At 43.9% G+C, this 17,018-nt stretch overlaps 1 protein-coding gene across 2 annotated transcripts in view; it reads left to right on the top strand.

Moving 5' to 3' along the window:
* Positions 1-17,018, top strand: part of LOC126271879 (GTPase HRas) — a 67,890-nt gene that overhangs the window by 26,385 nt on the left and 24,487 nt on the right. For both annotated transcript variants that reach the window (XM_049974231.1, XM_049974232.1), the window contains exon 3: positions 14,118-14,146. In XM_049974231.1, coding sequence (XP_049830188.1) covers positions 14,118-14,146 — 29 coding nt within the window. The remainder of the gene's footprint in view (positions 1-14,117; positions 14,147-17,018) is intronic.

Raw genomic sequence — 17,018 nt, 5'->3', positions numbered from 1 at the left:
AGGCTTGGCAACCACAGGTTCCTGAGTTCGGGACTGGGAAGTACCTTACCTCAAATTCCAGGCATGCTTCAGCAACCACTGTGCGATGCGGCAATGGAATGCGGGTTTCGGAGAATGGGGCCTTTGGCTCCACTGCCTGGACTGCAAGAAATGTACGCACCTCTACAAAAACAACCCTCAACCTCAAAGTGTGCTACTTGCTGATATGGTAAATCGCTGTTGAGATAAAACAGTGTCGGGGGGGGGGGGGGGGGGGCAACCTCTGGGGCATCTTCCACCTGAGGGATGCAGGGCTCTGCCTGGGCCGATGTTTGTTTCACTAGTGTCTCTTAGGATCCCTATGGAATGGCCTCATCAAACTACTACTCCAGGCGTGACGTGTGTACCATCAGGTAGTACCTCCCCCCTGCGGGTTCGGGGGTTAGAATAGACCCGCGGTATTCCTGCCTGTCGTAAGAGGCGACTAAAAGGAGTCCCTCCCCCTCAAGGGGGTAGTTAGCACCTGCGTCCGGAGACGGACGGATTCACGACCTATATTTGCGTTCATTTTGGTTTTTCACTTCTTCTGGTTTCTTCCTTCCCTTGATTGGTTCCTTTTTTGTTTTTCTCCATCTCACTGTCCTACTTACTCTTCTCCTTGCCTTCTTCTCCTTCTCTGGTCTTCGCTTCGGCGTTTGAGACAGTCTGTCCTTTCTTTCCCTCTCTCCTTTCTTTTTCCTCTTCTTCCTTCCTCCCTGTGTGTGCCTGAAGGCTGACCCATGTGTTCGCACGTGTAGCCGGTGACGGGATAACGCGTAATTCCCCGCTTCCCCTCCCTGGGTAGACAAGTAAGGCACGCACGTACCCCCTGGTAAAGGCCAGGCCCAGAGAGGGGTGATTGCCTGAGCCGACCATGCCGATTGATCCCTCCGTCTGTTTCTCGGGAGGTGTGACCTGAGGTGTGAACAATCACCTGAGGCGGGAGTGCCCTCTGACAGGATCCCCACAAGGAAGGTGCGCGCCATTGGAAGATGCTGGCAATCATGGGGGATTCTTCCACAATGGATTTCTCTTCTTCTTCTCTCTTGACTTCTGCCCACAAACGGAAACTTGACCAGCCACCAGTGACAAAAGTACTACTGCCTGCCCCACAGTTCCTCGTAGTTTCTCGATCTGAGGACGGAAAGGATTTTTCCTCTGTCAACCCTTTCGTTACCCAGAAGGGCGTAGATGCCATAGCCGGATCTGTCAAGTCCTGTACCAGGTTGCGTAATGGTACCTTGTTACTAGAAACTGAGAGCGCCTTTCAGGCACAAAAACTGCTTCGGGCCACACTCCTGTACACTTCCCTGTCCGGGTGGAGGCTCACCGCACTTTGAATTCGTCTCGTGGTGTGGTATATACTAGATCACTCGACGGATTGACTGACGAGGAGATTCAGTCTTTCCTCGCTGAGCAGGGCGTGACGGCTGCCCATAGGGTCATGAAAAAGGTCTACAATGACCTTGTACCGACTCAGACACTTTTCTTGACCTTTGATAGTGTTCAGCTGCCGTCGCGCATCAAAGCGGGCTACGAGGCTATTTCTGTTCGCCCCTATATCCCGACACCTACGCGCTGCTACCAGTGTCAGCGTTTTAATCACACTCGCAAGTCTTGTTCCAATGCGGCTACATGTGTGACTTGTGGCAGGGATGCCTATGAGGGTGACTGTCCACCTCCGTCTCCTCGTTGTGGGAACTGTCACGGTGACCATGCAGCGTCCTCCCGCGACTGTCCCATTTACAAGGAAGAACGCTGTATCCAAGAAATTCGGGTCAAAGAGAAAGTCTTCACCTCGGCTGCTCGCAAGCTATTCGCTAGTAGGAAGCCCACGTTGCTCCCAGCGGGGAAGTACAGTACTGTCCTCGCCTCTCCTCGAACTACCAGGGAGGTGGCGACGCAAACTTGCGATCTGACCTTCAGCACTACGGTCGTCCGGTCGGCCAGTGCTAAGATCGCCCGGTCGACGTCTCCTCTTCCTCCCGTCGCCCCTCCGACACAAGCACCTTTATCAGCTTCTGCCAGGATGAAGACCCAGAAGTCAGAAGCACGGGTCTTCAAGAAGGAACCTTCTCGTGCAGACCTTCTAAGTACCTCGAACCCTCAGCCGTCGACCAATGCTTCCACAAAACGACCTTCCAAGAAGACTCATACGAAGCACAGTTCTCCTTCCCCGCCACGGCGCATTTCTCCTCCTGCGCCAACCAGCGGTTGGCCGATGAACCTATAGAACAAATGGACGATGACTGTCCGCCTCCTGCTAGCGGCAGCAGTGCTCGCTTGAAGCCGGGTCCTCAGCGGCCTTCGAGATGACCCCTTCTTGCATCTTCTTCTTCTCACGATGGCACTTATTCACTGGAATATTCGCAGCATTCGTTCCAACCGAGAGGACTTGATATTGCTGCTCCGCTCGCACCGTCCGCTCGTCGTAGCCCTCCAGGAAACGAAGCTACGCCCATGCAATCAACACACTACACCTCTGAGTGTTTTGACTTACCCCTGTGGCAGGTATTCCGGCTCATGGAGGGGTTATGTTGCTGGTCCGGGATGATATCTACTATGATCCCATCACATTGCACACTGGCCTGCTGGCAGTTGCCGTCCGCATTACTCTCCCCACTTCTACATTTTCCATCTGTACCGTTTACACTCCATCGTCGTCTGCCGTTACCAGGGCAGACATGCTGCAAATTATTGCTCAGCTCCCTGCACCATTTTTGTTAACTGGAGACTTCAATGCTCACCATCCTCTTTGGGGCTCTCCAGCATCCTGTCCGAGGGGCTCCCTGTTAGCTGACGTTTTCAACCAGCTCAATCTTGTCTGCCTCAATACTGGCGCCCCTACCTTCCTTTCAGACACCTCTCACACCTATTCCCATTTAGACCTCTCCGTATGTACTACCCAACTTGCATGCCGGTTTGAGTGGTATGCGCTTTCTGCTACATATTCGAGCGACCACTTCCCGTGTGTTATCCATCTCCTGCATCATACCCCCTCTCCGTGCTCAACTAGTTGGAACATATCCAAAGCAGACTGGGGGCTCTTCACTTCCAGGGCGACCTTTCAGGATCAAACCTTCACAAGCTGCGATAGTCAGGCCGCACACCTCACGGAAGTCATTCTCACTGCTGCTGAATATTCCATCCCTCACACTACTTCTTCTCCACGCCACGTACCGGTCCCCTGGTGGACCGCAGCATGTAGAGACGCCTTACGTGCTCGTCGACGTGCTTTATGCACGTTTAAACGCCACCCTACCATGGCGAATTGTATCAATTATAAACGATTACGTGCGCAGTGTCGTCGTATTTTGAAAGAAAGCCAGCTGGGCTGCTTTCACAAGCACCTTCAACAGTTTTACTCCTCCTTCTGTTGTCTGGGGTAGCCTGCGCCGGCCATCGGGCACTAAGGTCCATTCACCAGTTTCTGGCTTGATGATCGGGAATGACGTCCTTGTGGCCCTTGAGGATGTCTCCAATGCCTTCGGCCGCTTTTTCGCAGAGGTTTCGAGCTCCACTCATTACCCCCCTGCCTTCCTCCCCCGAAAACAGGCAGAGGAGGCTCAGCCACCTAATTTCCACTCCTCGAATTGTGAAAACTACAATGCCCCATTCACCATGCGGGAACTCGAAAATGCACTTGCCCGGTCACAGTCCTCCGCTCCGGGGCCTGATTTTATTCATATTCAGATGCTGAAGAACCTTTCTCCTGCGGGTAAAGGTTTCCTTCTTCGTACTTACAATCTCATCTGGATTGAGGAACATGTTCCCACATGCTGCCGCAAGTCTATTGTTGTACCGATTCCTAAGCTGGGGAAGGACAAGCTCTTGCCTTCCAGTTATCGACCCATCTCGCTTACCAGCTGTGTCTGTAAGGTGATGGAGCAAATGGTTAACTCTCGTTTGGTTTGGCTGCTCAAATCTCGACACCTACTTACCAATGTACAATGTGTGTTTCGTAGGCGCCGCTCTGCTGTTGACCATCTGGTTACCTTGTCGACCTTCATTATGAATAACTTCTTGCAGAAGCGCCCGACCGTGGCTGTGTTCTTTGATTTGGAGAAGGCTTACGACACCTGTTGGAGGGCGGGCATTCTCCACACCATGCATACATGGGGCTTTCATGGTCGCCTCCCTCTTTTTATTCATTCCTTTTTAATGGATCGACAGTTCAGGGTACGTGTGGGTTCTGTCTTGTCAGACACCTTTCGCCAGGAAAATGGGGTGCCACAGGGCTCAGTTTTGAGCGTCGCTCTCTTCGCCATAGCGATCAATCCAATAAGGGATTGCCTCCCAGATGATGTATCAGGCTCCCTTTTCGTGGACGATTTTACCATCTATTGCAGCGCGCAGTGTACATGTTTCCTGGAGCGCTGTCTTCAGCGTTTTCTTGACCGTCTTTACTCCTGGAGTGTCGCCAATGGCTTCTGTTTTTCTGCCGAGAAAACGGTCTGTATTAACTTCTGGCGCTACAAAGAGTTTCTCCCACCGTCCTTACGACTCGGCCCCGTTGCTCTCCCATTCGTGGAGAAAACAAAATTTTTAGGTCTTACATTTGACAGGAAACTTAGTTTGTCTCCACATGTGTCCTATTTGGCTGCCCGTTGTACCCGTTTTCTAAATGTCCTCCGTGTTCTCAGTGGCACGTCGTGGGGAGCAGATCAAACCATCCTACTTCGCCTATATCGGTCGATCGTCCGCTCCAAGCTGGATTATGGGTGCTTTGTATACTCCTCTGCACGGCCGTCCATCTTACGCCGCCTCAACTCCATACAACATCGGGGTTTACGGCTTGCGATCGGAGCGTTTTATACTAGTCCCATCGAGAGTCTTCATGCTGAAGCCGGTGAATTGCCACTCACCTACCGGCACGATATACTGCTTTGTCGTTACGCCTGTCGGCTTCTGTCAATGCCCGACAACCCATCGTATCGTTCCTTTTTTGACGACTCTCTCGACCGTCAATACGGGTTGTATGTCTATGCCCTGCTACCCCCCTGGAGTTCGCTTTCGTCGCCTCCTTCAACACCTTGATTTTTCACTCCCTGCAACCTTTAGAGTGGGCGAGAGCCACATGCCACCTTGGCTCCAGGCTCAGGTTCGCGTTCACCTTGACCTCTGCTTGCTCCCAAAGGAGGTTACCCCCAGTTCAGTATACCACTCCCGTTTTGTCGAACTTCGTTCGAAGTTCGTTAATATGATCTTCATTTATACAGATGGCTCTAAGACCAATGACGGGGTCGGGTGTTCTTTTATTGTCGGGGCACAAAGTTTCAAATACCAGCTACATGGCCATTGTTCGGTCTTCACAGCTGAGCTCTTTGCCCTCTACCAGGCTGTTCTTTACGTCTGCCGCCACCGACATTCTGCTTATGTCATCTGCTCCGATTCTCTGAGCATCATCCAGAGCCCCAGTGATCCGTATCCGGTTCACCCTATCGTGCACCGGATCCAACGCTCTCTTCAGCAGCTGGTGGACAACGGGTCTCCAGTTAGCTTTAGGTGGGTTCCTGGCCATGTCGGTATCCCTGGGAACGAAGCTGCAGTTGCCGCAGCCAAGGCTGCGGTCCTCCAGCCTCGGACGGCTTCTTGTTGTGTCCCTTCATGAGATTGTAGCACGGTCATTTGTTGGCACATTTTATCGCTGTGGCATGCCGATTGGGCTGCACTTAGGGACAACAAGCTTCGGGCCTTGAAACCTCTTCCCGCAGCTTGGACGTCCTCCTCACGTCCTTCTCGGCGGGAGGAGGTCGTTTTGGCCTGGCTACGAATTGGACACTGCCAGTTCAGCCATCGCCATCTGCTGACGGCTGCGCTGGCGCCGTTCTGTCCATGTGGGCAATTGCTGACGGTCCGCCACGTTTTAACATCCTGTCCGGATTTTACTACGCTGCGTCTTGATCTTGGCCTGCCATGTACTCTGGATGCCATTTTAGCGTATGACTCAGGAGCTGCTGCTCGCGTTCTTCGTTTTATCAACTTGACACACCTGTCTAAGGACGTTTGATTATGCTGTAGTTTTTTAATCCTATGCCTGTTAATACGTCTTTTATAGTGTTGTCCCTTTTAGTTGCTGTTTTAACCTTGTGCCTCGCGGGACATTCCTAAATTAGTCAGGGCGCTAATGACCATTGTAGTTGTGCGCTCAAAAAAAAGAGGAGGAGGAGGTAGTACCTACACCAATTCATCAAAGAAAGCTCAGTTATCAAAGAAAGCTCAGTTGGGCAGCCCTCCTGAGAAGAAGTGGCAGAATCATAGTAACAGGGCATTCGTGTGCCACAACGCTTTCATTGTAATCAAGAGAACAGGAGAAACCTTTGAGAAGATCTCCCATTCAGAAGGCATTGAAGAGTATTGCTGGGTCCCTAAAATTGTCAAACAACTTCATAACGGAACACTTCTAGTTGAAACTGCTAATTTGCACCAGGTATATAAGTTTCTGGGGTGTAAGGCCATAGGTGACTACCCAGTCAAGGCTGGGTTGCGTAACACCCTTCAACTTTTGTAAAGGTGTGGTTACCTGCTCCGATATAATGGAGATGGACCCTGTTACATGAAGAATGGAAAAATGTTGGCATCACGGAAGTGCAGAATTATATGAGGAGAATCAATGGCATATTGGAAAATCTGCAACATTTATTTGAAAGTTTAACACTCTAGAATTACCTGAACGCATCCTTGCAGGCGATATCGAGTGTTTACCCATTTGTTTCTAACCCGTTTGTTGCTTCAGATGTCAAAGATTTGTCCATACCACTATGGGATGTAATGGGAGAGGTACGTGTGGAAATTGTGGAGGCTCAGCTCATGAATCGGCCAGTTCTTGTACACTTCCTCCGCAATGTATAACTTGCGCTGGGGATCACACAGTATGGAGCAGAAAGTGTGAGGTTTACAATGAGGAAAGGAAAATTCAGGAGTTGAAAGTCTCGAGGTGCATACCCTATGGTGAAGCTAAAAAATGCTTTCACAGCTATGCAATCTCCAGTTTTTGCTGCTACTTTTACACTGGCCTTTAAGAAACTCCTCTTTGCCAAGTGTGATGCCTCCACACAAATTCAGACCACAGAATTTCACAAAATAGTTCCGGCAAAGAGATTTCCCAGGAATTAATTTCTCAGTGCAATTACTGATTCTCATCAAAGACAAGGGTTCAAGTCTTATTCCTCTCAAATCTGTAGTGATTTTTGTTTTCTATGGTACTCACAGATTGAAGAGACTCCATAACTCACTCTTAAGTTAAAAAGTTATTGTACACTATCATCAAACTCATTCAAATGTTTAAATTCTTTAAAAATCAAACTGTAACAAGATTTATGGCACACTTCATTAACAGATTTTCCAGTAGAACATTGTAAATTCATTTTAAGAATAGGCTGCAGAATAATGTCTGTTATAGCACTAGATTATCTTAGTAATCACATCGGAGAATATTGTGTTTCACTGCATGCATCTACACCGTAAGAACCTTCAACACCGACTTTGGTAATGGTTGAGATGAGGGGGTTTCCACAGTCAGAGGAATGGTCCTGTCCTGGTAAGTACTAAGCTGGTGAAACTTGAAGTCCTTTTTTGTCCCTGTAATAGTTTAAGAAATTTCAGTTTTAATATTTAAATTATTCCTTATCTTTAGTTTAAAAAAAAGTATTATAAAAATCAAAACCGTATAAAACAAGCTGGCCATACGAAGTGAAAAAAAAAAAAAAAGAGTGAAATATGCGCGATAGCTAATTTCTTAAGCTGCAAATATAGCAAAAGTACAAAAAAATTATAACTTCATTCAATGCCAAATACCAACATTGAAATTTTTGCTGTAGTTTACTAACACACATATGCAAGACATGCGGAAAAAAAAGAAGGGTTGTGTGTTTTTTTTTTAAATCCCTACCAAAGATATTAAGCCCCAACTTAAAATATTTAAATTTTTTTTAAAAGGATGGAGGAGATTTATTTTGATTTGTTCTCTGTGCCATGCTTTGTATCATGTCTAATAGCGTTAAGAAAATTAACTGTGTTGTTTTATTCCTTCATTGAATCTTTACACCTCGGAAACTGTATTTTATTCAATTTTGATTTAAAAGTTTGGTAGCCATTTTCTCTTGCTAAGGTTAGTTTTAGGCTACTCGTTTTTGGACTCGAATTATAGAAGAGAATGTTCTGGACAAAATGGTGTGTGTCTCAGTCTGGGAGCTTTACCCAGTCTGAAGATATTTTATTTATTGCAGATGTCTGCAATAAATGTCTGTAAAGCCTTAAATATGACCCCGCAGCTCAGCAGAAACTGCAATCTCTCTGAAACAGTTAAAGATAAACAAATTTAAAATCTGTTTTGAACTAGTTGTTTACCATATATAAACATGTAAAAAAATCATAGAAATCAAAAATGTTCAACCATCCTGTAATATTTTTGTTTTTGGATCATGTCATGTGGACTGACCCGTATTTGTTTTCCTATGGCTTCTCCACATTTTACAGTCAGCATTTATAAGCATGACCAAAGCTAGAGCATGAAATTGATCAATTAAGTCATTACATTCTCACAAAAAAATAAAGGGACTGACATTGTTGATGCATCACCCGCATTCTTGATTGACTTGCCAATCAAAGTTAGGCACCTGTGTGACATAAGTCAGGAAAGTAACAAGGTACATATTTAGCTTCTTCTGTGGGTTTTTTAATGATTTAATTCTCCAGTTAGTAGTAGTAGTAGTAGTAGTAGTAGTAGTAGTAGTAGGGCATATAAGGCATGTGTGTGTATGCTGTGTGCAGATGCAGGAGGAGCTGGCCACAGTTGGCGAACATCTGAAGACTATGTTGGCTGCAATTGGCCATCCGCAGACAGCTGCCTCATGGTGTAGCAGAAGTGGAGAGTCAGGCATGTCCCATAGAACATGTCAGGTGTGGCTTATTTTGCCCACAGGTCTTGTTACCGAGGCATACCTGAAGCAGTGATTCGCAGTCACTGCAGGGTGATTGGTGGGCTGTACGATGTTCTGCTGGTTCCTTACTACGATACCTAGTGGCAAAGGAAAGCCTGAGCAGCAGCTAAAACTTCCTGTTATATAAGTTTGCGTATCTTATTATTTCAGGACACTCACCAACTTCTTCTGGTAAAACTTCTTTTCTCAAAGTGCTGCAGTTACTGCTGGAAGTTGAGAGTACAGATCCAACATCAGCTCATAAAATAAATACGTGGCTTGTTGTTAACAGTGTCTTTTATATTGTATTCTTATTCACAATAACTGTTCGTTACAAAGTTGTTGCATTATGTGGAACATCAAAAAAACCATTGATTAGGACTAAGGCCAAATACATTGTGTTTTTAACTTCTAAGTCTGAGAGTATTTCACCTGTCTCACACATTAGATGGAATAGTTTTTATCATGGCTGGCTTTTCCAAGGCTGTCAGTAGTTCTGACAGAATGTTGTCTACTCCAGGTGCAGTGTTTCAACTTAGCTCTCTCAGTGCTCTGTCAAATGCTTCTTGCAGTATCTTATCTCCCATATTGTCTTCTACATCCTCTTCCCTTTTTGTAGTACACTAGACTGTCGCTAATCTGGCTCTCTGTAGTCCGGCCTCTCAGTAATCTGGCACACATCCAAAAACACATGCCCAGTGAATTATCATGCGCAACAATGCTTAGTTAAACAATGCTTTATATACTGTATTTGAAATTGTAGTTTCCTTTAGAGTTTGGAATCACATCTTCTAAAAGGAAACACGTTACTGTAGACCTCAAGCAGAAACTGGAAATTTTAGGCAAGTTAAATTGTGGTTCTTCACAGAAAGCCATTGCTGCTGAGTTGAGTGTTGGGTGGGCTGCTATTTATGACATCAGAAAGAAAGAAGGATGATGATATTCGACAGTGCTCAACACAAATGGATGAGAGTTGGGATAATGGAAAGTTCTGCGAAACAGTGAGAAAGAAGAACTGGATGTTTATAGAAGGTTCATACAAAACACACACACACACACACACACACACACACACACACACACACACACACACACACACACTGTTCATACCGGACTCGAAAGTCCATTACCGCAGCAACGTATTTTCGCCATCTGTCCCTGTCTTGGGCTATTTCCTTCCATTCACCTTCAATACCTAGCTTCCTCAAATCAACCTTCACATTGTCCTCCCATCTACGCCTCAGTCTTCCAACAGGATGTCTTCCCTCTAAGTGCCCTACCAGTACTCTGTGCGCTACACTGCCCTCATCCATTCGAGCTACGTGACCCGCCCATCGCAGCCCAGGTGATTTAATAATGCTGATTATGCCAGGGCTTAAATACAACAACACAGTAAAGGAATTCCAGTCAGTGGCCCAATTATAAAGCAAAAGGCAGCTGCATTTAATAAACAGCTTGGCAGTAGTAACTTGTTTGCAGTGATCGGAGGTTGGCTATCAAACTGGAAAAAATGACATGGCATTTGGCAGCTGACAGTCAACGGGCAAAGTCACTCAGCTAATGATAAGGATGCTGACGAGTTTGTAAGCAAGATAGAGAAGGTAATAGAGGAAGAAAATTTAATTGCTGATGCCTTGTATAATGCTGATGAAACAGGACTCTTTTACAATATGCTTCCTTCAAAAACATTAGCTCCGAAGAACGAGAAGGAAGCTCGTGGTTACAAGCAACAGAAACAGCGTTTAACATTAATGTTGTGTTGTAATGCAAATGGGAGTTATAAACCACCTTTTTTGGTGATTGGAAAATCCCAACATCCACGTTGTTTTCAATACACTGACATAAATACTACTCTACCAGTGCAATATTGCACTCAGAATAAAGTGTGTATGGATAGACAAACGTTTTCTTGGTGGTTCCATGAAACGTTTGTATCAGCAGTGAGAAATTAGAAAAAGCTCCCACTGAAAGCTATCTTTATAATTGACAATGCTCCCAGTCATCCTTCAGGTGTTTCTCTTAAAGTCCGATGGTATACAAGCACTCTTTCTCCCACCCAGTGTGACAGCCCTAATTCAGCCCATTGACCAGGGAATTTTAGAATCAATTAAACGTCATTATCGACATTCACTTCTCGTCTCCTTGCTGAACGAAAGTGAAAATGACTATCGGGACTATGCTGGAGGCTTGGAAAGCAATTAACATACGTGATGTTGTTTTCCAGCCGAAGCACGGGATAAAGTGGAGAGCACCACTATAATGAAGAAATGGAGAAAACTGTGGCCATCCATTGATTGCCGAGTTGGATCCAGTAGTGGGTGACAGCGAAGAGCCAGTTGATTCGGAATTATCAATTACTTCGTATACTGACATGTTTCACAACCTTCCAGGAGGAGAAGAAATTGATGATGAGGTTACTAAGTGGCTGAATGAGGAAAACTGTGATATGGACCAAACTTCAGCAGATGAAGAAATAATCAAAAGCGTGCAAGAAAGTAATTATGAAAGTGATGAAGAAGAGGACGAAGGAGGAGAGAGCATGAAGATTTCTTACACTGCTGGTGCTGGCATACATTATGCAACAACCAGACACTTGCAGTACCAATGTAATGCTTGTAAAGCAGTTTCATGATAAAGGATTCCACCGTTTCATATCATCATTGCGACAGTTAAAAATTTGGGACATGTTTCATAGAGACTGATACAATTGTATAATTATGTGCTGTATATTGTACACTGAAGGACGAAGTTTTCTTTGAAAATTAATGTATTTTTGGATTTAATAAAGTATATCCTCTGTGTTTCAAAATTGTAACCTTCGATTTAATAAAGTACAGTACACTATATCCCCTATGTTTTCAAAATAAATAAATGAATATAATAAATTTCAGACACTCAATAATCCCGCACTTCCCCTAATCCAGCACCCATATGCGCTAGCAATGGCCGGATTAGCGAGAGTCTAGTGTATTGCCTTTAAATTCATAAATACATAAATTTTGAAAATAACTTCGCTAAACAACAGAACTGTAGGTTGGAATAACACACACACACACACACACACACACACACACACACACACACACACACACACACACACACAGAGAGAGAGAGAGAGAGAGAGAGAGAGAGAGAGAGAGAGAGAGAGAGAGAGAGAGAGAGAGATCTCCAGAATGCAAATGTCACATGGACTGGAAGCAGCAATCTGGAGTGTGTTTTCGTTGTACCTTTCTGAAACTCAATGTGTCATCTTTGCAAATAGCAATCTATATTTTTCTTGTATTGCTGACACGTTGTTTTTTTTTTTTTTTTAATGCTGTTTGTTTACTTCTTCTTAAAATAAGATACATTATTTGTCTCTAAAAATGTTGGCAAACCTACTCATTGTTCATGTATAACCGAAAAGACTAAAGAAGTGTATAAATGAGATTAGTCAAACATTGAGACTGAGTGAAAACACCTGTCACTTTGTTATCTCACATTAAGCGAAACTATACAAACCGGAGACTGAGTTAAAACATTCATGTAACTGACATGGCCACAGATACCAGTTTTGGTTGACTGAAAAAACTGATTGAACAAAGAAGTGATAGATAGGCCAGTCAGTTGTTAAAACCATTCAGTTATCCAATCGCTATCTCCAGGTGGAGAGTCAATATTAGGACTGTCCGTCTGACCTTGCTCATTCACTATGTGAATGAAGAAGCGGGTGCTCGTTAAGCAGATTCCAAGCGGGCATACAAGGGAAGAGGTTTAATAGTTATTGGGACCTCCAAAATTGGGTATGTTATGGAGCCCTTAGGGAAACAGCATCCAGCACTGTAAAGTAGTCCACTCTTCTCTCAGTATGCCTGCTGGGGCCTCATCCAAGATGTGTGGGAGGTGCTGCCTACAGCTGTCGGGGTGCAAGGTGCAATCATGTGCAAGCTATCACACATTTTGCTTGGGTTCTGAGATGATACTCAGTTTTTACAGGCACCTAGTGGAAGTGGTGGAGCAAGCCTCATTCATGAGGTGAAAGCAGAGTTCACATTTTGCCATATAATTCCCAGAACCTATGAGGGTCCTTTGGTTTGGAGCCGAGTTGAGGGTCTCAACCAGAGGCTTCATCGATTCTGTGACAGTCCTGATCGCAGATTTTTGGATCTGGGTTATGGAGAATTTCTGGGTGCCCCTTGATAGGTCAGGAGTGCATTACACATGAGAAATAGCTACTCAGGTAGCAGAGTGCTTGTGGAGAGGACATTGTGGTTTCTTAGGCTAGGATATAGTTTGAGATCCTCTGAACACTCCAGATGATACACAGAGGGCAAGATCGAATCGTGTACGAAGTAAAAACACTCAGTCTGACAAAATTGGTACAGTAAATTAACAAAGCATTTGTCACATGGTTCCAGAGTTTACTGCTCTCTGGGAAGATGTCATGCTCAAATCATTCTCAGTGCTGAGAGCTGGATGAAACCCAATATAGAAAGCTTCATAATATTTAACACGGCATGGAACATATATCAAGGAGCAGGTTAGATGCCATAGGAGTAAGAGCATTCATTGCATTTGACAAAAATGTTGTCTATTGAAGTCACATGGGCACGAGTAACTGGCCTCTGTCAACCTAGGGTTAACCATTGTATGTTTTTTTACCACCTACCCGATAGCTGTAGAAAGCAGTCTATACTTAGTAGCTCAGAAATACTCCAATTTTCCGTGTTAGTTGGAGGCGACTTCAACTACTGAGTATTAGACAGAGAAGTCTATGGATGCATTGCAGGGGTAAGGAAAGACAGCCTTCCGAAAACTTGACCAACTAGTTTGACAGCCCACATGCAGTGGAAATATTTTAGACGTTGTGGCTACAATCAGGTCTGCCCTTATCAGCAGTGTCAGCTCAGTATGGAGAAAGGGATTAGTGGTGAAGATGTCACCATAATGATGGTGGCTAGTAAAGTTAATAAAACCATCCGGAAGACTAGGGGCATATTTATGCTGGAAAGAGCAGATAAGTTGTTGATCGCGTCCTATTGAGATATTAAATGGACATCATTTAGTTCCAATATATTGGATGTAGAGAAATGATGGGGAAAGTTTAAACTGAGTGTAAATTGCATTCTGTAGAAGTATGTGCCAACTATGTAGATTAATATGCAAAATATTAATTCTTTTTTCCTTTCTCATTTTCAGTTTTGTGGATGAATATGATCCTACAATAGGTAAGAACAGATTACAAATACTAATTCTTACATTTTTGTAATTATGTAGTTACTGTATGTAATTTCTTTCGCGCATACCTTGTCATTCAGGCGTTGATTGGAAAATATAAGTAAATTTTTATTGGAAATTAACACTCTATACTGTACAGTGCCATGAATTGAATTTGGGGGGGGGGGGGGCAATTGTATTGTTGGTGACAATTACTTACATACCATTTCTTGGCTGCTATGATGTCAGGATATTGTCAGATGTTCAGAACTAACTACAGTAGTAGATCCCACAATGTCTTTTTGGAATTTAACAGAGCTTTTAACTCAGTCGCTTTGTATTTGAAATAAAACTGTTGCAGTCTGTTCTTTCAGGTAAAACTTTAGAGCCCTTTATTCTTGGTTGGGTGAACTAATTCTTATGTTGAAAGAAACCAAGGGCCTATCCCCCCCCACTCTGTATCATCACTCCCAGTAAAATGCAATGGTATCAAATGTACCTTTGGATTGACAACAGCATTTTAGTGAGCTTGTAGTCAAAGTGTTGTAACATAATATGTACTTCACATCTGCAGTGTGTTATCATTATATATTTTTCTGAATAAGTTCTTGACTGTGATATAGCTGAAATTGATGCGGGCAAGAAATGGACTTTCTAGCAGAGATGCACTGCCTCCCAACAGTCAGGTTTTTATTTTATTTTGATCCATGAGGTTGTGCATCATTGTCTAGAATTATGTTCATACAGGATTATCACGCCAGCAATTAGTTGTTGTCTTTAATGGTTGTGTGTAATGTTGTAATAGTTTTGGTCTCGGTGTAACAGCTAATCATAGCTTTTGGCAAGTGAAACTCCTAAACATTGACATCTTAACAAAGTGTAGACACTATCAAATCATTTTACTGTAGAAGATAAAAATTTCAACTTTTTTGCTCATAAATTGAGGTAGATTACACTGAAGTTGTAGTGTGAAATTATGGGCCAAGAAGTGCTGTGCATTAAACATGCAACATTTTATTACTCCAGCATAAATGGTATGTCAACATACATTTTTATGTGCTTCTGCCAGTAGCACCAAAACACATCCTCATATACAGGGTGATTATAATTATAGTTAAACTTTCAAAATGCTGTAGAAATAACACCACTGGTCAGAATGATGTCAAATTGCAACAGAACATTATCAGAGAAGGGGGAAATCGTATGGTAGAAGGAAAAAGATAGTGTGAAAATTGATCAGTAGATGGCTCTGTATGTATCAAATATGTAAATGAAAACACCTGTCATGTGCACGACCCATTGAAGTTGGTATAAACAAGCCGGTACACGGCTTTTGCTCCTTTCGCATTACTGATTTTCACCATGGGTCTGGACAAAATGATTCAGAAATTCTAAAAGACAAGTTCCTTTTGTGTGAAATCTGGTAAAGGGAAGACATGAATTGATTTGACGCGAGTGGAAGCAGTGGCCATAGCAGTGCAGGAGGAGACGAGTGGTGGTGCGCAAACATATAGTGCACAGAGAATTGTCGAACATTGGATATACTTGTGAGCACGGTGTAAAATCCTAAGAAACATCCTTCTTTACTATCCATTCAAAATTACCCATGTGCATGAGGTGCTTCCTGTTGACCTGCCGGCAAGAGATATTTTTGCTTTAGAATTTCTTGCTCACATGGAAGTGGACAATGATTGGGTGTGGAAGATTTTGTGGACAGGTGAAGCCCATTTCCATCTGACAGGATATGTCAGTACATAGAATTGTCAAGTATGGGCATCAGAAAATCCACACCCAAATCAAGCAGTACCTCTTCATCCTGAAAAGGTCACTCTGTGTTGTGGGTTTACAGTATCATTTATCACAGGGCCATATTTTTTGAAGAGACAGGTGCTTTTGGTCCTGCTCCCTATACCATCACTGGTAAGCTCCCTATACCATCGCTGGTAAGCGCTATGAGTGTCTTTTACACAACCACGTCATTTCAGCTCTCTAACAGAGTGGATGTCTGGATGGGATGATTTTTATGCAAGATGGCACCAATCCAGTTAAGCAGCTGCTGAAGCGCCGTTTTGGAAATGCTAGAATTATCAGCTGCTATTTCCCTACAGCCCCGCCGTCCTGATCACCTGAGCTTAATCCATGTTTCTTCTGGCTGTGGGGCTATCTGAAAGATGTTTTCATTGTTCTGATTGCATTGAAGGCACGCATTGCACAACACATTCTGAACGTGACACTGGAAACACTTCGATCAGTTGTGGAACATGCTGTTTCTCAATTTCAAGTTGTTGCAGGAAACCGTGGACAGCATATTGAACATGTTTTGTGCCACTCACGTGGAAATTAATAATCCGATTTGATTTTGATTGATGCTTTTTATGCGGTTTTGGGCCTCAGGACAGTAAAAAACCGAAATTTCCCATCCGATGTGATATGACCTTGCTATGGTGGACGGTCTTACGTAACTAACAGTATCGCACCTGAACACATGCACACTGAGTGGTACAGTTTGTTTAATGTCAAACATACTCCTTATGCATTGTTGTATGATTCATTTATCGTTACTAATAGACAGTTACTAAATTATGATGCTTACTGCACTATCTGTTGCTACATTTTGTAACTATTTATTTTTCTTCTGCCACATGTTTTCCCCTTCTCCGATAATATTCTGTTGCAATTTGACATCATTCTGACCAGTGGCATTATTTCTACACCAGTTGGAAAGTTTAGTTTTAATTATAATCACCCTCTATATATTGCGTTAAAACTTGAAGAGTGTGGGGTGATTTCATTGCCAGGAATGTGTGCGTGTGTGCATGTAAGGCGGGTGGGGAGGACTCATTTCATATGAGAAGCTTACAAATACAGAGGTACAGGGTTCAG

Source organism: Schistocerca gregaria, chromosome 5 (genome assembly GCF_023897955.1).
Source record: "Schistocerca gregaria isolate iqSchGreg1 chromosome 5, iqSchGreg1.2, whole genome shotgun sequence".
NCBI lineage: Eukaryota > Metazoa > Arthropoda > Insecta > Orthoptera > Acrididae > Schistocerca > Schistocerca gregaria.
The sequence above is the reverse complement of the archived record's forward strand: the minus strand, read 5'-3'. Positions and strand labels throughout refer to the sequence as shown.